We start from the raw sequence: 25901 nt of genomic DNA, 5'->3' as shown, positions 1-25901 counted from the left end.
ATTTTAATAACTATAAATACGTAATATGATAAAAGCAATATTTTTAATAAATGACAATTCAAAGCAAAGAGTATAACTAATATGCATACATAATTAGGCTAAACATGTAAATTAGAAATCAAGGTGAATTTATAGGCAATGTTCAGCAAAGCATATACTAGTTATTAATATGTCAGTTCTTCACCAAAAACAAATGCAGTGGACACAATAAAAAACCTAATACTTATGTCTCATGATCACCTCAATTTCTAACAAGTTATTGCCCAATCACAAAGTTCCCAATTCAATCATTTTACAAACCGTTCATGTCCACTCCATATCAGACCAAGTTGTCAGCATGCATAAAGCCACACGATGTCATACATCACAGCCCTATCTTCTCCAAGTATGATAGACAAAGAGAAGTTCATGGAGATCTGTCCCTTTCTCTGATAGCTGAGCATCATATTACCTAATTCGATCTCTCAGGCTCAGAAATGTCTCTACCAGAATTTGGTGGAACATCAACAGTTGAAACTTCTTCACAATATCATAGACTTAGGATTTCTTTCCGAAGCCAAGTGTCATCACATTAACAGCTTCTAATGCTGCAAGTTTTCTATCTGACCTTTAAGAATAATCATCATCAAATTCCTCTAAATTATAATAGTAATCTCAAGAACTGTGATATTCAACTACATTTTCCAGCAACAAAAACCTTTTTCCTATGATGTGAGATTGGTTACATGGATGGAACATCATAAATAATGTCTAACGATGAACTGTGTAAATCTAAATCCTTCTTATTTGGCCTATAATTTCTGTTGATCTCCTCTATCTCTCTAACTATTGAACTTCAGACCATCCAATCTACTTTTCTCAGTCACAAGGGCTTCAATAGGTTTTCTTTGCACTGCCCAAATCACCTAAGGTGAGATTCTGTCATCTTTTTCATAATAGTGGTACCCCAACTTTCTCTTATCGTATTTAGTTTTATCTTAATTTGTCTTGTGTATCTACTCATCCATCATAATATTCTCATTGCTACAACAAAAGAGATTTGCAATATAACACCAAAACATTGATAGAAGAAACACAAAATCCAATGAGGCAGCTATAAGAAAAGAGGGGGAAAACAAGAACAAAAAGTTCCAGCAGCAATCCATGTCATGCCATATATAGCCAAAAAAGTTTTTCTTTTTCTGCTGATTTCTAATGTCACCGACTAACCTGACTACTGCAGAGGTTGACATGGCAGGCGACTACATTTACACCTCAATGTAATGTTCTGTTGAGATTTCACAACTCGAACAATTTGTTGACAAATTTTGGGAGCTCATATCCAACAATATACCCATGCTAATTGACATCAAAAGAACAAAATGAACTTTTTTGGGGTTAGAAAGGAAGAAAAAGAATTAACAGAAACAAAATAAGCAAACAAATAGATAATAAGCAATAACAAAAAACAGAAGTTATGCTATAGTAGCTTCATATAAAAAATTGGCACGTGACAAATACTGTCAGGTTAAATTACAATGATTTGAAAGAGCCAGCTTCAGATATGTTAAGGATTACAAAAATCAAATGTGACCAATGCTATTGGAATCCAAAATCATGGGTGCAAGTAACCACAGGATGCTCCCTTCTTACAATACCCACTTTCATAAAATTTACAAACTCGCTGTCCTTTGGGAGAAGGCCTATATGAGCCTCCATTCCCAACACCAAACAATGATTGTCTGTTCGAAGCAGTTCTGACTCTACCAAAACCTGATTCCCTGCCAGGACCAGGAAAACTCCGATCTCTGGGCACAGAATAACGATCGCTGCCATATCTTGTTTGGCCATCCCCAAGGCCCGGAGCTACTACAGAAGTGTATGAATTTGTGCTTCTGTTCTCATGCACTTCCATCTGCCCTACTCCCCAACTCGTGTTTGTCTCCCGCTGATCCATTCCACCCCATCCCAAGTGTGTATTTTCCAACCCAAGTCTCCAAGTCGTGTCTATCGCCATGCCCAATGTTACCGTGGGCGGAACAATAGGAGAACTCCCAGCACCTGACTCCCATTGATTACCTGAAACACCAATGTTCTTCATGCCCACCACAACTTCAGAACTTCTTGGGGAATGCTCCCCGGATATTCTTTGATGATGTTGATGATGGATATGTGCTTGCCGTAATGATTCCTCTGCTGCCGTGGATTGAGATGGTAAGTGCAAATTACCTGTGGAGCTCAGTGCATCACCTTTACCGGCATCAAGCATTGGGCTAAGCTCTATAAAACTGAGACAATCATTTTTAGAACCGTCAGTCAATTCCTCACCACGTTTCATGATTGAAGTGGGAGATTCCAAGCCACCACGTGACTCCATTGCCTCCACTTCTGCCAACAGATCAGAAACTGATTCATCAAAATCATCAGGTTCCCCAATGATTGCCTGCCATGTTGTATTACACACTGGAGGCGAAGGAGGTATATGCAGATCAAATCCCAGCTTATGTGGTGATGTTTTTGTCCCTGGATCATGAGCAGATGTAGTAACCAAGCAATTGGTAGAATTATTTATATTAGGGAGCCTCCAGTTCTGTCCAGAAGTTTGCCCCGAATTGTCTTCACTATCTGATCGCTTCTGATAACTCTGCCCACTATTACTCTGACCATCAGAAGTCCTGTTAGTGCCATAATTCCCATTGTCTTCGGAGTTTCCTTCAATCCCATGATCCTCCCTTTTATCAGAAGCATTGTCATTCAATTTTTCAGTAAAGGTAGTTGACGGTAGTGAAGGGTGTAAATGCAGATGCAGCTGGTCATGCCATCCATTGCTCCTAACAGATTCATCTTTACCATTAGACTGGGTAGAAGTATCATCCACCTTTTGTTCCTTGCTCTGTTCAATGATTTGGCTGTCTGCAGATATTTCATTCTTTGTTGCATTTCTCCCACCATCCTGACTGCTTTCTTTATCAACCAATGAAACAGTGGCCCCTAAAGAAAGCGATTGACTGTTGTATGTCAATGGAACGTTTTCAGGACTCTTCCTATTTAGTGCATCAGTTAACAATATAGATTTATCTTGTTTCTCATCTATCCTCCATACTCTGAGATCTGGAGGGAAATGTCCACTCGCATTCCACTTATACAGCTGCAACATGGAAAAAGGTCCTTGAACTTTCCCACTCGGGTCCTGATAATGCCAGAATCTATCATTCAAATGATCATCAAATGGTTGCTCAGTCCCTATAGAGGGGAGCGGTGATGAAATGTCTACTGCAACACTGGATACTTCTGATTTCACAACCACATTATTACTATCATCAATAGCTGCATCATTAGGGTTGGTGTGATTCTTTAATGTGCATATATTCCCAATCGGATCACTGGTAGCGGTCAAGTCTGGTGTTCTACACCCACCATTGTTCAAGAAACCATCCCAAATTTTGGAGAAAATTGGTGCCCTCTCTCTTCTATCAGATCCAGGATGTTTTGACCTTGCATTCCCAGCTGCATATACATAACCATGTTTACCATGAGACAAGGACAGCTGCTAAAAGAAACATTAAAACAAGGTCTATGGAGCAAATGAATGCTACCTTTCTTACTATCATCTGACTCTGCAGCATCTTCATCAGACTCGAACAATGAGTCCAAATTGGGGTCCGCGTGTACATCTGGAATTTCATGCAGCCTGCGCTGACGTTCCTCTGGTGAGTTTAGTATCTGCAACTTCTCCACACATTCTTTAAGCGTGCAGTTTGGTCAAGGAACTTTATGATACATTAGACACATGAATGCAAAAGCAGAGAAGCCAATCACCAGTAAACCAACTAATGTGCCCCTACCCACTTATTGCTTGACTGATCAAATGTTAAAATTTCTCTATTTACCGAATATTTCTAGCATGTATGCCTAAACCTTAGTTAACAAACTGTTCACCATATCACATGACAGCAGACCAATTTAAGTATTAAGTAAATTTAACAGAGAAAGTAGCTCCAGCAAGAATTTATTCACCAAACAAAATAAGAAAGAATAATCAACAAATAGACAACAATAATTTTTTTAACACATAGCTTTATATGCTTCCATAGAACTCCTAAGATGGTAACATCCATTCATCTAGGCATGCCTAATGGTTTAATTTGCATAAACATATGCGTTTTCATAAGCATAAATTTTTCACCTATGAATCATGAAAAGTAATAGAAATAAACTACAAATTATTCAGTCAGTGCCCACAGTTTAGTATATTGGGGGAGGAATGACCAACAGAGAGTAAAGTAGCAAATGGTGAAGGATATTCTTTTCTGTGCCCCTTTTCATTTGCTCTATCACGGAGATGATTAAGCCGCAATATCTCAGCTTCCAACAACTAGATCAATATAAGAGCAGTGTTGAAAATTAAGACCCACAATTTGCAAAGTCAAATTCTAAAGTAGCCATACTTGAATACAAAAATTACTCCAATAATAAAAGAAAAATAAAACTGCTTTTAAAAATCAAGCATTGTAATTTCAACCAAAACGTTTCTCCAAATTCATATAGTGCCTGTTTGTGTAGGCGTTAGCACATGATAGACGGACGTTTTTTTGAACACTCCATGTTGTAGATTCCAGATTTACGCACCCCACCCTTGCCCAACGCCAATACAAACAGGCTCACAGAGAATCCACTTGGCAATTGTTTGGTAGCAGAATAAAGCATGTCATTAAATGATTTAGATGTGAGAGGATGTAGTTAAGTGATACTGATACATAATATGGTGCCCTATTAAGTTTCTGTGTAAATTTTCTGAGCACCATGTTTTTCCTACAATAAAATGAGCGTAAATCATGAGCTAAATTTCTATTCTTACACCAGATAAAAAAGGAAAGTAACTTACATCATTAACTCTAATTGCTTGGAGTGTCAATGCTTTGTTAAGAATCTCTCCCTGCAATAAAAATGTGAATTTTAAACTTCCACAAAATACAGAATGCTTTATGGAAACTGACATAGTATATACACTAACCACAGTCAATCTCTTTGAGAGCCCATACTTTATACTCTGACGCAAACGCTTGCATTCATCCTGGACATAGAATAAATATACTAACCATAAGCAAATTCCCAAAGAACAAACTTGACTCTTCTACACACAATCTACAGGTTCGAAATATGATTAAAGTAAAATCCTATTCACCTCAGAGAATTCCTGATTCGAAATCTCATCTATGGATATGACTTCCTTCCTGTTTAAGTTTAAAATTTCAAGCTTAATATCAGTTGTTCTTGTGCCAATTTGGTAATGTTCAGCAACCTTGCTTGTACCTGCACAAATAGTTACCAACACCAATGTCAAGTCCAGAAATTGATGATATGTATAATTTAACCCATGTTGATGTATCAGATATTGTAAAAGTTCACATACCTACAACTTGGACAAGCCTATACATATCTTGTTTCTGATCACCACTAGAAATTCTTATCCGCACAAAAGAACCAGCAACATTCTCATTAATCTTTTCAGTATCAATGGTTAGACTCTCCACCAGATTTCGCCGCAAGTAGATCAAGTTAATGTTGTGAGGATCCACTGCAGCATATGCATCTGGATTATTTTGTGGCACTAGCACATCAGCCTTTTTACTCGTTATACATTTTTTATCATTAACTAACATCAACTGTTTATTGTAATCGTCAGTGGCCTCTCCTTCATTAGCGGCAGCATCAATAATTGCAGCTCCAAAAGTATTTGCCGCACCACTATTGTCTTTTACAAGAAAGTGGGGTTCAAGAAGCACTAGCATTTCAATGTAACCAACACGAGCTTTACCAAACAATTTTAATAGTCTAAAGTCACAAACAATTTGGGATTTCTGTTGGGGATCACGGAGATTGTTTTTCTTAACATACTCCAGCAAGAGAGTCTGGACATCAAATTGAGTCAGGAGAGATGTATCCCCATTTTTCATATGTGCAACAAACTCTAGGAGCTCCTTGGATGCCCACTTCGTGCCTTCAGGCAATGACACGCCAGTGTCACTACCTGAAGTTATCCTATCCACGCAGTCGCCTTTATTAAGAAACTTTTGCTGTCTCTTAGGCCTCTTATTTTTCAGATTATTTGATTCTAAGTCTATACAGGAGTTCTCAGAACCAGAACCTTTTTCATCTTTAAGATGATAAAGTTCATGGGGAGTGTGAAGTTTAGAGCTCATAGGAGCAGCAACTTTGCAAGAGTTTCTAGCTCGAAGGATCTCATCAAACGTTAAAGATAGCTTCTCTTTCAAATACATCCAGTACACCTTGAACAGATACTCCCAACTGCTCTTGTCATCAAAATCCACTTCACACTGCAAGAACAGAAAAAGGAAATAAATATTACACCATCATGCAATCATGTATCATTAACTCAACATGGTATAATGAGGAGAGAAAGACGGAGGGAAAAGTGGAAGAGGACAAATGCACCATCATAGAAATAAATATCAACATACCTTGTCCTTATTTCCCTCAGCACTTTCCTCAATCAGCATTATAGTTTTCATGCATATTCCACACAAACCCTTATTTCCTCTGACAAAGACAAAATCAGCATCATCTATACACCCCTTGCACACGGAATACGTGCAAGTATAGCACATATAATGGGATGCCTTCTCACAAGAGCTACATATATGCCAACCTGAGCAAGCCCAAAAATGAACGCTTATCAAAGGAAAGCTCCTTAATTCAATACTTAATAAATAATTATTAAAATCCAAAACAAATACAGGCAATTGACTACCCAAATTAAAATTAAGGAATGAGTCTAATTAGCAAAAGTGATAAATACATTGAACGAGATAAAAATATACTATCAATAGCATGACAGAATATTGAGTTCATGATTCCACATAATCCACAACATTGGCTCAAATGTTTCTAGCAAAAACACAAAGATATGACACGTGCATGGAGAAAGAAGCTAGATTCTAAAATGAAATCTATCTGAATGTGAATAAATGAGAGTAACAATATCCGCAAATAACGAAGGCAGTTTAAGATTCAATGTACCGCAATTCCACTTGGCCTTTGAACTGAAGAACGCTTCATCTCGTTTAACGCATGCAGGATGATACGCTTTGGGGCAACCCCTGAAAAGAAGGAAGATGTAATAAATACTACGAAACGCTAACGCAGCATGCATGAGCGAACCTTAATTGCAAGCTAAAACGGTAGAAATAGAATCTATGAACACAAAATCTATATCGAGAGCAGTAAAATCTCCCTTGAATCGCAACCATCACTCACCGGCGATCGCAGAGGACGAGGCTCCCGCCATCGAAGCATATGAAGCAAACGTCCTCCTCATCCTCCGGCTGCTTCGGCGGAGGAGGAGGCGGAGCTGTTTTAGAAACCCCCTTAGCCGGCCGACCTCGCTTCCTCTTCAAAACGACACCGTCGGCGACTGCAGGTGCTGGTCTCTCCGCCATGCCAGATACTCCGTCGAGCTTCTTCGACTCCTCTAAACCCCTACCGTTGAGAAGCTCCGATGCAACTCTAACGACCTTCGACCCCGGCGATTGCTCCATGAAAAAACAAATCGAATCGGATAATCGAAGGATAATCAAGAATTAGGGATCATAAGTTGAGAGAAATTAAAGTAAACCCTAGGATTTAGAGAGGAATTGAAAATGGGAGAAGTTAAGGCAGTGTTTGTTTGAATTGGAAATCTCGTGTGAGAAAACGAAGAGATCGATCCAGATTGGTTTGATATGATGGTGGTTGTTGTTGGAGAGAGAAGATTTGAAACTCTGAGTCTGAGTAAGAAGAAGATGAAGAACCAGATGAAAGAAGAAGAAAGAAGGAAGAAACAACTTCACTACACGACACAATGGTCACACTGGGTGGGGATTGGTACATACTACATACTACATACTACATACATGCTCCTTCTCTCCCACTAGTCCTAAATTTTCTCTCCTTTTTCATTTTGCTTTTATTACCTTTTACAAGATTAGTACTATTATTTAATTTAATTAATTAATTAATTGATATTTTGGATTTTATTTTATTTTATTTTATTTTTCCATCTTTGTGTTGTGAGTGATTCTGAGAATTCAAACGTCAAACGTGACTCGTTTCTGATTCGATTCTGTGGTTCTTGAGCACCACGTGGTTAGTGGAAAGGCCAGCAAGTGTGGGGGCCACTTGGTTATTTTGTTCAACGCAGGCCAAGAACACTTCTATTTCGTTCAACGCAGGCCATAATGTTTATGAATAAATATTTACTACTGTTTTGAGTTTGTTGTTTTTTTCAATCACTTTTTCACTTGGATTTGAAAAGGGAAAGTTAGGAGGAGATGAGATTGGGTTTATTCTTGAGATACAAAGGGTATGTTGGGTAAAGAATGAAAGGTGGTGGACTTACTTGTTCCGCTTTGCTACCGGTTTTGCCTTCCCATTATTTATTGCTTTTGGTGCCAAAGGCATAAATAAGGCATACCATACTTTTTTTCCGGCAATTTACATGAATTGAATAATTATATTTTACTATATATGGCTATATGCTATGCCAACTTGGTACTACTACAGAATTGACGTTCCTGCGTGCGATAACTTTATCATTATTTTGATTATTGTGTTGTGGTGACTACTGACTACTGAGGGTTTTTGATTTCTCACTATAAGTTAAATTAGATGGAGTAATAAGGATAATTACGTCACTGTTATCATGCCTATGTATCAAGAGGTTCAGGCATTGTTTATGTAATTATGGAAAGATGTAAGTCATCATAAGTGTTCGGTTTGACTCGTGAATTGCGTTTCTTATGTTTGTGTGGTTTATGTGAGAAAGAAAAAGAGGGGAAAATGTGAGAAGGAAATTAAGTAAATTTTGTAAGTAATTTGTTTGATAAAAAAATTTGTATATATTAAAAAAAATAGTTCGAGTATAGAGAGGGTTATTAATTTTAATATCCAGAGACAAATTTATCCTACACATAAATATAGTTGTAATTGAAGAACTCTTCAAATCATCATATCCATCATCAAGGAACATGCCAACCCAATTGATACACTCATACCGACATTTATTGACAAGTTTTTTTAAACAAAAAAATTTATTTTTTGACAAGTGTTTGAGGCAAAATTAAAAAGCTAAATTTTTAGTATACAAGATAGTAACACGAATTCTCACTTCTTCATATTTTGTGAAGACTTTTAAAAATTTATAGTCTTTACATTTAACACATTCTTTAACGTTGTTGACTTTGACTTCATCCAAATGAATGAGGATGGGACTTAATTATCTCTCGCCTAATTAACTATCTTGTTTTTCTATCTTGTGTAGCTCTCACTCAGCAAACAAATCGTTAGAATTAAATTTGAGAATGTTTACTGACCAAACAATTAACCCTAGGTTCACCTAGGTAAAAGTAAACTCCTATTTGAAGTTTCAAGTGTGAATAAAGAAGTCTCATATTGGAGTGATAAGCAAAAATTGAATAGTTTATAAGTGAAATAATTTGTCCACCCTTTGTCTTAAGGTTTTGTAGTGAATGTGTGTGGATGATGTCCAAATCACATATGCTCCTAGCACAATGTGGATGATGAACTCTCAAACCCCGTCATGAGCCATCAGACTTTAAGAGTCTTGTGTTTCATTACATCACTCCAACAAATAACCCCAAAGCACAAAAATGAGAATATACTAGTCTTCTTCTTTTTCTAGTGTATAAATAATCACTTCCTTTTCGAGCCCTTGATTTTAGCTTTTATGATGCGTCCCTTGATGCTAGGAGCGATATATATTTACTATATTCTCTTCTAAGTATTTATTGTCTATTGTCCTTCACAAGCTAGGAAGATGAAGCATGCCTAATGAAATCCTTAATTTTTTATGTATTTGGTCTGATGTGTCATTATTCTCACATGTATCTCTGAACCATGTTATATATACCAATGAATTCTTTTGATTTCTTCATGAAGATGCTAATCAGTCTAAATTGGTCTTCTTCTTATTTTTTGATGTTTTTTCTGATCCATTTCTTTACAGAAAAAATGTGCGTTTATTGAAAAGTACAACCAGTATGAATTATATATGTAGCACAATTAGTATATATCCACGAGGCATAGTCATTTTACTTTGTGAACCGCGTGATATACAGTACTCAAACATTCACCACACTTACATATACGGATAAATATTGACACTCAGGGGCAGAGCAAAGCACTATCCGTATATTTCCCCAGACATTAGTCATAAATGAGGATACAATACATAATGGAACATTTCGTAACCTATTAGTGATGTACCTATTTTTAAACTTAATTTATATTAATATTGTACCATAAATATGATATGTTAAAATATAATGCTAAGTTAGAAATTAATGATTATGTACTGTCAGTGTAAATAAGTTAAACATTAATATGAAAATCAATTAGATGCAGGCGTAAATGGATCAACCATGATCTCTTTAATTCATTAAAAAATTTGGCTTAATTACACTTTTGGTCCCCCAACTTTGCTCTTCATGCAAAAATCGTCCCCCAACTAAAAAATTAGCAAAAATCATCCTCAACGTTTACACTCCGTTGCAAAACTGGTCCGCCGTTACACTTCCGTCTGAAAACTAACGTTTTCTAGGTAAAAAATAAATAAATAATAAAAACACATGAATTTCATCATCTCCATCTCTTCTTCATCTTCTTCCTCTCAAATCTTCATACCTTCAAACCTAAAAATTCCAGAAAAAACAAAAATCAAAATCCTCATCCCACACACCCTCCACCGCCCCCACCCAAAAATCAAAATCCACAACCTCCATTATCCCCACCCCTAAATCGCAGCCCACAACCTCCACCCCTTAATCGCAACCTCTGCTGCCCCCACCCCTAGATCGTAACCCAGCCAACACACACTGACCCACCACCCCAACCACCAACGAACCCAAAACGAAGGCAAAAGAGAAGTGTAGAAGAGTGTTGCTGAGTATTGATGCATTCAGATCTGGGTGCTTTTGCTTTCTGAGAGGAACTGCAAGGTCGAATCTCAAGGGGGAAACAGAGGAACCAATCATATCTGGATTTAGGGATTCTGGGGTAGGATTTGGATTTGGGGGTTTTTTGATTTGGTTTTGAATGTTCTCTATATCATCAAAGAACTCATTGCAGATGCAATTGCTTACCGTTTGGACAAGTTCAGAGGCCAATTCGAATTATGGGTGTGCAATAAATCAAGAACTTTGCAATTTGCATTCAATATTTGGGGGATAGATTTGTTTGGTGTGTGAATTGACAAATTCATGTTTCTCATTCTCGTTTTGGTTGGAATTCTCATCCTGTGTGCATTTGAGAGTTCTACATTTGGGGGATAAAGGGTGTTCAATTTGGGGGTGCTAATATGGTGCTAATTTTTGCTCTTATGATGAGGATTCAGCTGCTTTGAGGCCACAGACATACTTGAGGGTTGTGTGGCATTGGTGTTGATGTACTTGGATATATCAGATATGTGCAAGCTAGCCCGATTGAAGAGAGTATTTTGTGATGCTTCATTTGAGGATTTTATTGGGTTTGCTCTGGGTTTTTAGATAAATTGTGTTGATTTCAAATTTTACCTTATCTGGTTCCTAATTTTTTTTCCTGATGAATTGGCACCGGTATGATATTTATTCAGTTTCCTCTCATCCGTATAAATTCCGTTATATATGATAATAAGTTGATGTTGAGATTATTCAGAAAAAAGTTGATTTTCTGAGTTTTAGTTTATTTGTAAATGAAATTTATGGTTAACAGGGAGAATGATCTAGATGAACTCTGTTTTGATGAGATTATTGACCCCTGGGGAGTATTTTAAGACCACTGTAGTTCTATCTGTAACACTAGAGCTGCAACTGGGAAATTCTTGTTCTTTTAAAGACTATAACTTTTTCAACTTGAGGATATTGTTAATATCAAATGTGGAATTCAATGGTTCAAATTGCTTTAAAAAAAATGTAAATGAGAGTCTTGAATCTGGATTTTTTTTTTTTTTTTTTTCTGGAATTTTGGGTTTGAAGGTATGAAGATAACTAAGAGGAAGAAGATGAAGAAAGAGATGAAGTTCATGTGTTTTTTATTATTTTTTTATTTTGTACGCAGAAAACGTTAGTTTTCAGACGGAAGTGTAACGGCGGACCTGTTTTGCAACGGAGTGTAAATGTTGAGGATGATTTTTGCTAATTTTTTAGTTGGGGACAATTTTTGCAGAAAGGGCAAAGTTGAGGGACCAAAAGTGCAATTAAGCAAAAAAAAATTGACAAAAAATAAATAATTCATTAAAAAATAAAAAAAAACACGGGTTATTTGCTAGTGTTAGACCAAACATTTATATAACCTCATAGCAAACGCTAGCATTGAAGAATAGGAAAATAATTAGAAAAAAGATGGTTTCCGTGGCGTGCTGGAGGGGGCATCTGTGGTGTTAAAAGGGGAAAGGGAAGCTTGTTTATCCGTCCAATCCAATCAAACACCAACACAATAATAATAATATATAAGCATTCATTCAATCAAACCCCTTATATGCTCCCATTTCATCACCGAAAGTAACGGAATCGTTTCACAAAACTCCAAAATACCCCTCCCTCCCTCCTCCACCTCATACCTACCACCACCACTATGTTGCAGAGACCCAGACGGCGTTGCGAGGGCACAGCCATGGGCGCCATCGTTCTCGATCTCCGTCCTGGTCTCGGAATCGGACCTTTCTCTCTCGGTAATTTCTCATGCCCTATCCCAATTGAACAACTATCTAATCCATTTTCGAATTCCACTTTGTTTTTCTCGAATTCGATTCATGTAGAGTTGTTGTCGTTTATCGATTGAGTTTTTGCTACTTAGGGATGCCTATATGTGAAGCATTTGCTCAGATAGAACAGCAACCTAATATTTACGATGTGGTTCATGTCAAGTACTTTGATGAGGTTTGTAACTTATGATACTGCTGTTTGTTCTATGTTATTGCTGAGATCACTGACAGTGACTTTTTTTTGTTTCCTGGGAAATTGATTTACATTTACTTTGATTTCTTATAGTCTGAGCATTTACAGGAACCACTCAAGTTGGATATTGTTATTAGCTTTCCCGATCACGGCTTTCATCTTCGTTTCGATCCCTGGTCTCAGGTGTTGTGTCTTTCCTCTGCCCCTCATTTTATCAAGTATTTGTTTAGAGAAAACATGAGATGATGTGGCTCGGTTAGTGAAATTTTTCTTTGCTGTGTCTTAAATAGGAAGCGCGTAAGTGCTTGATAAGTTAGTACTTTACAATTTATTGGATTGGTGTCTTAGCTATTGCTTTAGTTTTTTTAGTGTTGAGATCTAATTAATAGTTGTCGAATTACAATTAAATTAGTTTGACTGATATTTGAGAATGCAAATTTAGAAAGTGTATGAAGAGTTCCTGCGGAAAATGAATGGGTTCTGGAAGTCATTGGATTCTCTTTGAAAAGGCTGTAGTTTTTAGTTTGAATTCTGATTGATATGAGAATAATAAGAATGGAAAGTTGCTTAAGGATCTTGTGGAACTATCCCAATGCAAATGAGAAACTATGTAGCAGTGTAATTGTAGTTTAGAATTTAGCTAAACTTTCTTACTCCAAGTTCATTAAGGGTGGATTACTTGAGCTTGTGTTTTTTCTGCACTAGATCTGTTTCTTTTGTTACAATCATGCGCGCTTTCCCATCACGATGATGCTGCAGTAGAGAAGTTTTATTCATTTGAGCCTGATATTCCTGATTTGTTCAGCAGTTATGAATCATTTCCAAATTTCTCTTGCTTCTTCTTAAATATTGAACGCTTCAACCTCTGCTGTATGCTGCAGTTTTTATGCCTTTGATCATTTTAAGCTGTTGCACAGTGCCTGTATTCATTGTTAGCCATTTATGACAAGACTTGTTGTGACAAAACTTTCCGTACCATTTCAGAGACTGCGTCTTATTGAAATATTTGATGTAAAGCGGCTTCAAATGCGCTACTCTACTTCTCTGATTGGGTGAGTTTTTGGACTTATAATTTTAATCTCTATATATTGTTACAGACTTAATTGATTGTCTTTTCAACTTCTAGGGGACCGTCAACTCTAGCTACTTTTGTTGCTGTATATGCACTGTTTGGGCCAACATATCCTGGAATTTTCGATAAGGATAGAGGCATTTACACTCTGTTCTATCCGGTATATATTTGGGACACAAAATTTATTATAGTTGCTGTTAATTTTTTTCTTTCTACAGTTCCACATTAATACTTTCTGAATTATATTTTCCTTGGTTTGGTCTTTAGGGTCTTTCCTTTGCATTTCCGATTCCAAGTCAGTTCACAGACTGCTGTCAAGATGGGGGAGGTATATCATCTTGAAACTGAAACATTGTTTTGAATTTTCTAATTCTAATATGTTAACTTTGTTTCTCTTCATCATGAAAGTGGAATTGCCATTGGAGTTTCCAGATGGGACCACACCAGTTACATGCCGTGTTTCTATATATGATAGCTCCTCTGGTAAGAAGGTTGGTGTGGGGTCTTTAATGGACAAGGCTTCTGCTCCTCCATTATCTCCTGGCAGCATTTACATGGAAGAGGTTCATGTTAAGGTTAGGGCTATTTAAGTTTCCCTAAATCAGTTTGGGTTCTTGCTTCTTTAGTAGGACACCTTTTGGAGAAACTGCCTGCCCATTTTGAGTAGGTGGCTGTAACTTTGGTATAATTCCGTTCTTTCTCTGTTATGTAGCTGGGGGAAGAATTATACTTCACTGTTGGCTCTCAACACATTCCTTTTGGTGCATCCCCACAGGTAAGCTCCATGTTACATACACTAGAAAGTTTGAGCTATGTGTTTAACGGATTATATTCCTGTTCTTTCTTTGTCACCTTATTCTTTATCTGAAGCCAAGTTTGTATTATGCTTCTTGTGTTATGCAGGATGTGTGGACTGAGCTAGGACGTCCCTGCGGTATTCATCAAAAGCAGGTACCCTGAATTACTAGTTATTAAATGAAATAAGGTTATTTTGTGGTAATGTTGTGTGATTAAACTGATATATGTTGCAGTGATGTCTGCTGAATTAGAGTGAACTCTTTCTGCATCTTTATTGTTGGTGTACTGTGGAGAATTGAATATATTAAGATTTATACAATAATATTATTAAGATCTTCGTGGTCATTTCTTGAGTTTTTTTTAGCAAATATATAGTTCAATTTTAACTTTAAAATGTCTTCTCCCTCTAATGGATCATATGAGGAACTAGGCAATTGGTTTCTGTGTGTTTTAGACTACATCTTTGTTCGGTAACTTAGCTGGCGAGAAATAGAGAGGAAATACAGCCAGTGGGGAAATAAAATTGATGCAAGAAGGTGCATGTGATCAACCTGTTATTTTTTCCTTCCGGTGTTGAAGAAAATGAACAAAAAATGTGCAGCTTATCTATTTTCCAAGATTACCCATACTGCTGCCATATCCACATGCTATGCTTTTGTGAATTCTCCTTCTTATGCGAACTGATTGTTCCTTCCAATTTTATACTTGTTTTTCTTTGTTTCTCTCATAGTAGTCAATCGCGGCAAATAGCGGCGCTATCGCGCCGTCGCGTCGCGTCGCGGCCCTTCCCCGCGATTCTGAATCGATCGCGTCGCGGAACGCCGTCGCGGCTGTCGCGCCGCGAATCGCGGCCAAATTGCGTTCAAATCACGTTCAATCGCAGCAAATCGCGGTGCTCCAGGTTGAAGATGGGTCGGGTCCAAGGAAAATCCCCAAATTGCCCTCAAAATTTCAAAATTAGGTTAAAATTTGAGGGTACTTTTGGGATTTCGCTCTTATAAGTGAAACGGTGCGTTTCACTCGTCTTCTTCAACGCGTTTCTTCTTCTTCTTCTTCATACGCGTTTCCTCTGCAATCTCCGGTGTCGTTCCTTCAGCTCAGCCCCTTCGACCAGAAGTCCAGAACCCATGGCCACGGCGCAATCTGACAAGCACCTTCCAGGCTCCGGCGACCACCACCCCTGTTTCTCTTGGGCCTTTGTTCTGTTCTGAGTTGCTCTGTTTTTTATCTTCTATTCCTCTATTTTTCTTTCCTTTCTTTTCCTTCTTATTTATTATTCTGTTCTCAAAAATACTTCTCCAGTTCTTCTCCTCTAGTATTCCTCTCTTCTCTATCACTTCATCATGTTATGAATTTGAATTTTGAAGTTATATTTATCACTTTTTAGTAATTATATGTATATATTAATTATATAATATTATATGTGAAAAATCAAAATAGCGGTCATCCCGCTATCCGCTATCCCGCTATCCCACTTTTGGGGTCGGCCGTTACGCGCCGCGATCCGGGATTGACTACTATGGTTTCTCTTTCCTTTTCTTATTGGAGTTTTTCGACATGCACAGCAGAGAGCTGCATAGTTGTTGTACACTTGTACTTTCTATGGTTCTTGTAAAATGTAGGATATATGGTAGCCTAAGGCTAGATTAATTGCTTGAGGATATGCTTGGAACATATGGACATCTTGTATGGTTTCTCTACCTAATGCTTTAGTAGTAGAAGGTCTTTCTAGATCCACTAGGACACGTGCAATGTAGTTGATAAGTTCTTTTTGGTGGCATTCGTAATTCAGCAGTTCAGATTTCAGAAGACTTGCATTGATCCAAACAAAAGTTATCAAAATAGAGCTTACAGTCAAAATAATATCTGAAGCTAATGTTTCTTCTCGTAATCTTGTTTGCAAGTTAATGGACTAGTTATGTCATTCATTATATATATATATTTAAGGAGGCATAATTTGAACTCTTCCTTGAGCCTTAAGTAACATCGTATTATTTTTAGCTTGTTAAGTGCTTGCATGAGTATTTTGTTTGGGTGGATTCTGATTCTCAATTCTGCAGGTAGATCAAATGGTTATTCATTCTTCCTCAGATCTTCGGCCTCGAACAACTCTCTGTGGAGATTACTTCTATAATTATTTTAATCGTGGTCTTGACATCTTATTTGATGGACAGGTTTGTGTTTACCTCATTGTTCTGTTTATATGCACTGTGATACAATTGACAATGGAAGCTCCTCATATCTATTGTATTTCAGACTCACAAAATCAAGAAGTTTGTGTTACACACCAACTATCCTGGTCATGCTGATTTTAATTCTTACATCAAGTGCAACTTTGTTATCCATGGCTCAGATGGTAAGCAGTCTTATTTGCATTGCAGTATTTAGATTGGTCTTGATGTAACAGTTATGTATATGTTTGTCATGAAAAATGAGATTTTGTTTTCTCCTTTCCAGCAGTGGACGGATCTTTTCAGGAAGTAAATAACAGCAAACAGGGGGCTATTACGCCTAGTACCAAGTGGGAACAAGTGAAGGTGATCTTTTTGCCTTTCCAAATTGTATGGTTTTCCTTACGGCTGATGTTTCATCTTGGATGAACTTCTTTACTTGAAATATATGACATAATTTGGGGAAGAAAGTTGTGATTAGATTTGATATGGGTTTCTTATAATGATTCATAGAAGCTTTTATCATATATTCTTTTAGGAAACACTGGGGGATTGTGGGCGAGCTGCCATTCAAACTCAAGGTTCTGCAAGTAACCCTTTTGGTTCCACTCTTGTATATGGTTATCAAAATATTGCCTTTGAGGTGCGTCATTCTTGGTGTTTTTTCCTCCTGCTAATTCAATAGAGTACCAAGGTGCCTTGAAGAGACTGCTAATCTATATTCTTGTGACCTTTTCAGGTGATGAAGAATGGTTATATTGCAACAATAACTCTTTTCCAGTCATGATGGTATGTATCTATGTAAATTTCTACCTTATTTAGATAGCAAGTAATTATTACCTTAGTTTTTCATTAAACCAACATAGGCTTAGGTTTTCTAATGAAAATTCACCTAACTCAAGGAAATTGTCCTTTTATCAATGCTAGTTATTGTTTTAAAGATTAAAACAAAATGCTGTTAGTATATGCAGAAAAATTTGCCACATCAGCATGACTGAAGGAAAATTTGTTTTTTTTTTATTAATGCTAGTTGTTGTTTGAAACAAACTGGCTGTTAGTCTATGCAGAAAAATTTAGTTGCCACATCAGCACTGAATGAAGAATGGATGTATGACAACTGATCAAGATGGATCCTCAACGAGAATCATTTGATAATTTTAAGGATTCATTTAGAATCTTTTCAACTAGGACTAATCAAAAAGCTCTACAGACCTCTAGGCTCTAGGGAGCAACATATAACACTGAAATATGAGCATGTATACATTGCTGCAGGGGCTTTTGGCTACCCCTGATCTTTCTCTGTATTGTTTATTAAGGTTTCTCAAGCTTGGCTATGGAACTTCACACGGAAAAGCTGGCTAGGTTTGTATGATCAGGGTGTATGATAAGTTCAACGATCATCACCATCATTATCGCCGTGGCAAGGGATATCACAATTGTACAGCTATTGTGATAAATTGTACATATTAAAATTGTATTGTGTAAATTTTTAACATTTACGTTGACATCTTGTACAAAGCTAATATACAAATTCCTAACGCATTTATCTTTCAGATGGCTTCATGTTGCTAGGTTTTTGAATTCTTTACTCGCTTCAATTGTTCTCAGTCAACCACTTCTCTTCTCCTTTCTTTTCTTGATTGAGTTGTTTCTCCTGATCAAAGCATGCTTGCCTTCTCTCATCAGTAGTTTTCTTTACGTATCTGTCCGTAATCAATCAAGCGTCTTTTTTGTTGTTTCAATAACCGTGGTGCAATGAATGCAGAGTTTTGTTAGACTGACTTTCCGTTTTGGTAAAAATCCACCACCACCATAGCACCAGTCTCTTCCCATTAACATCGTCCAGATATTGATATGTAGATAAAGTAATATACTAAATATTAAAATAATCATATAAGAATGTTCTCTTATCATTTTACTATTCCAATTTATTCAATAACTAGTTAGTTTTGCCAAAGATCCTTTTGTTTTCAATTTACTAGCACTTTTTAGCTTTCAATCTTCTTTCAATTTTCAGATAAATTATCAGTTAGCTGTTACCAAAAAGACACACAGACAGAGAGGTCAAAAGAAAAGGTTTATAGATGATTTTAGAGTAATGATTTCTGGATACTCCAACAGTTGTCACCCCACAAACACCATATATTTTCCTCTTTATTTGTCTCTTTTTATAATATCATATTCGTTAGCTTTTTTTTCTTTCCCTCTTCATTATCCTTTGTGCATGGATAATGTCTACAAAATCATAATTTCTGTTAAAAAAAAACATAATTTTGAACCGTTGCGACCTCCGTATAAGTTGGAAAAGGGAAGGTCCGAGATCTGGATACGTAATTTATCATCCGATATAATAAAAAAAAATTAAATGCTCTCAATTGTAAAAGAATTTTAATCATGTGAAGTTTTTTACAGTCTCACAATTGATCATTATGTATTTAATAATTAAATAAATAAATGAGATTTATCAACTAAAAAATGAGGGAAGAAAACAGACGTTGGAGATGCAATGAGATAGTACTAACTAGAACTATACTTTCGGGGTAAGTGATAGGCGCGGTGGGCGTGTGACAATCCGACAATGGACGACATGAGACATGGATGCTTGGTGACGATGCTGTTACTGTTCCTGTCGACTGTGGCCGCTACACCTCATCGGCATCGCTTGTCTGAAACTGCCACCGACAGATATCTAACCAAGCAGGAACAGTGGTTCTCACAGACCCTCGACCACTACTCTCCCTATGTACTTGTCTCTTTAATTTCTCTTCTTCTCACTTCTCATTCACATCCCATTCTCTGGGTTTGCCTCCCACAATTTTGGTTCACTACAATTACAAACCTTAATTATTGACGTCAAGGTTCTACACTGTTAAGTGTTAATTGATGTCATTCTTTACTGCATGTGCCACTTAATTTCAGGAACTGACTGCTTTTTCAATATATCATATGTAATAGAATAGTATTTAACTGTTGTATTTGCCCCCCTTTGAAATTTTATATATTGCATCATTTAATTAGCTTTGTTGTTTTGTTTAATATGTGCTAAACTTTTGTCCCCTTTATTCATTTTTTCTGGTTTTATTCCTGTCTGTGTACCTTGCATATTGGTTTTGACACATCACATGCCTAGCATGCCTAAACCAGGCTTGAATTTCCTATTATCAAATTGTTCAGTATCATGGTCCTGATCTTTATATTATGTAGACATAATGATTCTGAAAAAGGTTTAGCGGATGGTTGTGATGATGCAGAAAAGACCACATTCATATACTTAGATTATGTTATACTTTAATGCATGTACTCTGGTTGAAATTTAAACTCTTATGAAATATTACATGATGCAGTAACTTGAGAAGAGAAGGTTTTGACTTTTTTTTTTTTAATTATGCACTGCAGGATCACCGCAAGTTCCAGCAACGTTACTATGAGTTCCTTGACTATTTCCGGATTCCTGATGGACCCGTTTTTTTGGTAATCTGTGGTGAATATTCATGCAATGGGATAAGAAATGACTATATTGCTGTAAGTTGCTATTCTTAGTCCAAACTCGTATTATCATATACGAATAGCTTTTGTTGGTTAATGTATGTGCATTAAAGAGCTAAGATCAGAGGTAAGATCATAACTAGTAGCTTGGCTTGACTCCTATATATCATAGTGATCTACAAGATTGATTTTTTATTTAATTTTTGAATACATTGTGTCTTTTATAAAGCAAATATAATAATAAAAAAAGCCCATGTGTTTGTAACATATATAGGTTCTGGCAAAGAAATTTGGAGCAGCTGTGGTTTCTCTTGAGCATCGCTATTATGGAAAGAGTTCTCCATTTAAATCTCTGGCCACAAAAAATCTAAGATATCTTTCATCCAAGCAGGCACTCTTTGATTTGGCTGTTTTTCGTCAGAATTATCAGGCAAGTTAAATTCTATTACCTTCCTTTTTTATGACACCTTGGCAGAAATGAAACCAGTAAAGTAGGAACTTGACAAACTAGTTGAAAAAGTTATAGATAGTTTTATGTTGCATTTTTTTACGTGACTGAAGTACCATACATCTTTCATAGCTTTAGTTTTCAAGTATAAGTTGCTTAAAATCAAATTATATAATGCATAAGCTTGTAAATGAATGCAGAAACTGATTTCATTGCTTCAGGTTTTATTTTAATGATGACTGAAGAAGCCTGTGGTGTTTATTAGATTGCTGTATATTTTATTTGATTGGTTATTGTATTTTTCTTGTAGGACTCCTTAAATGCAAAACTTAATAGAACAAAAACTGAAAATCCCTGGTTTGTTTTTGGTGTCTCATATCCTGGAGCACTCAGTGCGTGGTTCCGTCTGAAATTTCCCCATTTAACATGTGGAAGTCTTGCAAGTTCTGCTGTTGTTCTTGCTGTTTACAACTTCACAGAATTTGATCAGCAGGTGAAGATGGCGATTATTTGCTTATGAACACCTTTTTTTTCTGTTTTTTAGTCTAGAAACTGTATAAGTATATTTTGTGTAAAGTTCCCTATTATTTAGTGTCACTGTGTCAGTCAAGTTAGTTTGGTATCTTTAATATGCAGATTGGTGAGTCAGCGGGTGCTGAATGTAAAGCAGCATTACAAGAAACCACTCAACTTATTGAGAAAAAACTGGCAACTGATGGAAAGGCATTGAAGGCTTCTTTCAATGCAGCTGATGTATGCTCTGTTCCTTTTCTTGCATTTGCTAAAGCACATAACAGTTTACCCAAACACAAGTCACATTCTCCCATAGATTTTCTAATATGATTCTCATGTGGCATGTTGACCTTTTCCCGATTTTTCAGCTTGAAATTGATGGTGACTTCATGTATTTCTTGGCTGATGCTGGTATCACAGCGGTAATTGATATGAATCATATGACTCCTGCTGTTTCCGTTTAAATTCATTGCAATACCTTGCATTTAAATTCACAATATCTTCTTTCTCTGGTTTTCTTTTAATGTTTCAGTTTCAATATGGAAATCCAGATATCTTATGCAAGCCTCTTGTTGAGGCAAAGAAGGATGGAGAGGATTTGGTGGTATGCTTTTCAATCTAGCTATTTTTTCCAGAATATCACGACGAGCAAGTTTTACCAAAATAAAATTTAAAATGCACCTTTTACGATTTTTTTGCTCCACCTCATTTGCATGAGTAAGTAATTTTTTTTTTTCCTTTCCCTACAATATAGTCTTAAGGTTCTTGTTATTCATCTGCGAATTGAGATTTGTTTTAGACCTCAAACTAGTAACTATGTCATACAAGTATTTTTAAAATTTAAAAATAAGGTTATAAGGAAAAATATTTAAGGATGTTATTTTGCATCAAGCTTTCGTGGAGCTCATTCAAGACTGAATTTTGAAGGAAATACAAGTAAGTTGTGCAAATGAAACTTTTTAATTTGTAAAAGAAATTATGAATATAAATTACATAAATAAAGGCACACTATCATTTGTGTCTATTAAGTTGACACAATGTCAAAATTTAATTTATAAACTCTAAATTTATACTTATGAGAAGTTATGAAATTGGCAACAAAAAATTTGTGATTGACTAAACTTGGTTCACCGAGGAGAAGAGTACACTGGGATCCTCACATTTAGGAGTGAAAACTCAAATTTAGTATATATGGGTTGATTGTATAAAAGTTGGAGCACTAAATGCACTATTTGAGATAGAAGTTCACTATTGTTATATACATGGTTCAATTTTTATATGTATATCCATTATAGCTGAACTCTTTACATCCTCTCTACTTTTCTTTCCATGTATTTTCAATTGGCCATGATAGCTCATGTATTTCCTGCACTGCAGTAACCATAATCCTCAAAACAAAACATATAAGTTGGTATTTTATCGTATGAGAAGACCCTGGAATTCTGATGTCACAATATGCTGATCGTCTCTAGCTTCTGTAGTTATTGCATATATAAAACAATTTTTATACTGTCTTTGTGTAAAAGTAGTAACATAATATATACTGAATTCTGTTGGTCAAAGCTTTCCTTTATTTTATTTTGTGCTCCCCTGTCTGTCAATATGTCTTCAGTTCCACCCCGCGCAATAGCTATGTTTCTGGTTGTCTGATTCATATGGAAAATATGTTATTCACTGTACAGGATGCTTATGTCAAATATGTCAAAGAGAACTATGGTGAAAGTACAGAATCTTATGACCAAGAGAACTTGAAAAACACTTCGGTCAGTGAAAACAGTTCTGATAGACTTTGGTGGTTTCAAGTTTGCACTGAGGTTGCATACTTTCAGGTGGCTCCCTCAAATGATAGTATACGCTCCTCAATAGTCGACACAAGGCAATCTCCTTATCGCTATTGTTCAAATACTTGAGAATATTCCATTCCTCCCCTCTTTCATATACCAATGTCAAACTGTAGTTTCATATTTCTAGATTTGGTATAGTTTTCATCATGATCTTGTTAATTTGTACAAAGTGGTTGCAGATACCATTTGGACCTTTGCAAAAATGTCTTTGGAAAGGGCATCTTTCCTGATGTTGGTGCAACTAATTTATATTATGGAGGCACAAAAATTGCTGGTTAGAAAATTGCCTCTGATGAAATTTTGATTTTATCCATTTTCTTTTTCTTCATTTTGATTTGAATAGTATGAGCAAAAATTTATAATTGATTTGCTTACGTGACCCTTACTTTTCTCCAAATTCAGTGTATGTACATTAGTTATTTCTTGTCATTTATTTTATCCTTTGTGTTACTTGGACTGAGTGTTATCTTTATCAGGCCTTGATGGCTGATATCCGGAACTTGAAAGTCATTCTGAATATAGATGTCTCTTTAATGTTTACATAATTTTAATCTGAACTACGTCCTTACAATTGAGAGTTAATAAAACTAACTTCTGGTTGAAACTTCTTTATGGTATATTCTGGCTTGACATTACATATTTTACATTCTGTTATGGTTTTGTCTTCAATGTACTATTTTAAAATTAATTATCTTGAATTTTGCTTCATTTCATGTATCCTAATGTAACATGCATGGGCAGGTTCCAGAATAGTATTTACAAATGGCTCACAGGATCCTTGGCGCCGTGCATCAAAACAAATCTCATCCCCTGAGAGTGAGTTAGAGTTTAAACTTCCATTTAGATAATAACATTCTTTATTAGTGCCACCACTGTCACAATCTGTCTAAGTTATCTTTCTGTCAAACCCAACATGGTTTCACTTCATTGTTTGATGGCTGTTTAGTGACTAGTGAGGGGTTCATTTCCATCAAAGTTGCACTAAGTAATGTAGAATTTCTTGTATTCAGTTGTTTGTCTAAGAGTTGCGTGATATTGGCTTAAGGCTCAAGTGTAATCTGGTGGCATTCTTTTAGGTTAACAAAGGGGAGGGGGAGGAGTTCTGAATTACATTATAAAGGTTTAAATATGTTTTTGGTCGTTGCATTATTGCAAATTGTTGGCTTTAGTCACTTAATGTTTTTCTGTTTGAATTCAGTACCTGTATTTTTAAATAGTCATGTTTCAGTCCCTAAGAGGATCAATACCAAAAGAAAAAGACAATTTCAAGGACTATTTTTTATTAAATCTCAATTCTCAAAAGTGTGTTTTTCTTTTTGTATTGGTCCTCTCAGAGACTGAAACATGACTATTTTGACGTCTGATGCATAGTTACTGTGTTCTTGTACCATTAGCTGAGTAGTGTCTAATCACCATTTTATTTTCAGTGCCTTCTTACACTATCACATGTCACAATTGTGGCCATGGAGTTGACATACGAGGATGTCCTCAAGATCCGTTTAACATCGAAGGTATGTGCAACTTTTTTGAACTTCTATCATTAGTATCTTTGTGATAAGTTGGCTTAATTGCAACTTTGGTCCCAGACATTTACCAATGCCACGATTTTGGTCCCCACCTAATTTAATTACATGGATGGTCCCCGACGTTGTAGGCCGTGTGCAACGTTAGTCCTACCGTTTATTTCTTAATGGAGGAGGTTTACGTGGACGTCCAGTTGGAGAGAGAAAGGAGGTATGAGGAGAGAGGGAAGCACGTGAGTATCACGTGACCCTTATCTGAACCCATTATACCCAAACCCCTGACCTCCCTGGAACGAAGAAGGTAACGCGATTTAGATCCCTAGGGTTTCAGATTTGGGTATAATGAGTTCATAGGTTCACGTGATACTCACGTGCTTCCCTCTCTCCTCAGATCTCATTTTTCTCTCCAACTAGACGTCCACGTAAGCCTCCTCCATTAAGAAATAAACGGTAGGACTAACGTTGCACACGACCTACAACGTCGGGGACCATCCATGTAATTAAATTAGGTGGGGGACCAAAATCGTGGCATTGGTAAACGTCGGGGACCAAAGTTGCAATTAAGCCTAATAAGTTTTAAGCCACCAATCTTGAACATGCAAGTTATAGGACTTTACTTTGAGCTGTTATCAGTATAACAACCTACATTCTAAATGTGAAATTTCTTTTTAGGTAATGAGAAGAAGTGCACATCTCCTGATGCAGTTCACAAAGTTAGGCAAAAGATCATAGAGCATATAGACTTATGGCTATCTCAGTGCGAGGACCCGGGCAGGAGTTGTATATGATTATGTGTATGAGCTGCATGATGTACAAAGATTGTCATTTCATACAATATACATATTACTGGTGGTGATTTTAGGTCATTCTTTTCCTACCAATTGATGCTATTTGGCCATCATTTAGAACGTACGAGTATCATTGCTGAGGATGAATGTAGTTTGTGTTTGGAATAAGTACATTCAACGTCAATGGAAATGAATGAAATAAGTTGTTCATTCCCCCCTTTTTTTTTTCCTTTCTGAAAATGCATGTGAATTTCCATTTGCAAACGTTAAACCAAAGAAAGATGATTGATAGACACCTGAAGAGTGCAGCATTCAGGGGACATCTAAAA

General features: G+C 36.4%; 3 protein-coding genes across 9 annotated transcripts; 2 read left to right on the top strand and 1 right to left on the bottom strand.

The window, feature by feature from the left end:
• Nucleotides 1–1438: 1438 nt before the first annotated feature.
• On the bottom strand, nt 1439–7897 carry LOC130740654 (zinc finger CCCH domain-containing protein 44). Its single transcript, XM_057593322.1, has 10 exons — nt 7258–7897; nt 7021–7100; nt 6462–6649; nt 5393–6317; nt 5165–5292; nt 4994–5053; nt 4865–4915; nt 4284–4354; nt 3576–3730; nt 1439–3486 (listed from the first exon to the last, which is right to left on the bottom strand). The coding sequence occupies exons 1-10, from the start codon at nt 7536–7538 to the stop codon at nt 1595–1597; spliced, it is 3831 nt and encodes a 1276-aa protein (XP_057449305.1). The 5' UTR covers nt 7539–7897; the 3' UTR covers nt 1439–1594.
• Nucleotides 7898–12363: 4466 nt separating this feature from the next.
• On the top strand, nt 12364–18523 carry LOC130740655 (PHAF1 protein At3g51130). Of its 7 annotated transcripts, none has more exons than XM_057593328.1 (15): nt 12364–12703; nt 12829–12911; nt 13023–13112; nt 13914–13981; nt 14056–14161; nt 14269–14329; nt 14410–14576; nt 14714–14776; nt 14905–14952; nt 16860–16973; nt 17056–17155; nt 17260–17336; nt 17509–17613; nt 17710–17759; nt 18287–18523. In XM_057593328.1, the coding sequence occupies exons 1-14, from the start codon at nt 12607–12609 to the stop codon at nt 17755–17757; spliced, it is 1227 nt and encodes a 408-aa protein (XP_057449311.1). In that variant the 5' UTR covers nt 12364–12606; the 3' UTR covers nt 17758–17759; nt 18287–18523. The 7 variants fall into 7 exon arrangements, with proteins under 7 accessions (XP_057449311.1, XP_057449310.1, XP_057449307.1 ...); XM_057593327.1 differs by having other exon boundaries at nt 17257–17336; nt 18243–18523; XM_057593324.1 differs by having other exon boundaries at nt 17257–17336; nt 18038–18523.
• Nucleotides 18524–19461: 938 nt separating this feature from the next.
• LOC130740652 (probable serine protease EDA2) lies at nt 19462–25782 on the top strand. Its single transcript, XM_057593318.1, has 12 exons — nt 19462–19713; nt 20367–20492; nt 20731–20886; nt 21215–21397; nt 21541–21657; nt 21786–21839; nt 21950–22021; nt 23100–23293; nt 23441–23535; nt 24003–24077; nt 24689–24772; nt 25457–25782. The coding sequence occupies exons 1-12, from the start codon at nt 19549–19551 to the stop codon at nt 25570–25572; spliced, it is 1437 nt and encodes a 478-aa protein (XP_057449301.1). The 5' UTR covers nt 19462–19548; the 3' UTR covers nt 25573–25782.
• The last annotated feature ends 119 nt before the right edge of the window (nt 25783–25901 follow it).

Source organism: Lotus japonicus, chromosome 2 (assembly GCF_012489685.1).
Source record: "Lotus japonicus ecotype B-129 chromosome 2, LjGifu_v1.2".
Taxonomy (NCBI): Eukaryota; Viridiplantae; Streptophyta; class Magnoliopsida; order Fabales; family Fabaceae; genus Lotus; species Lotus japonicus.
This window is presented reverse-complemented; position numbering and strand designations above follow the sequence as displayed.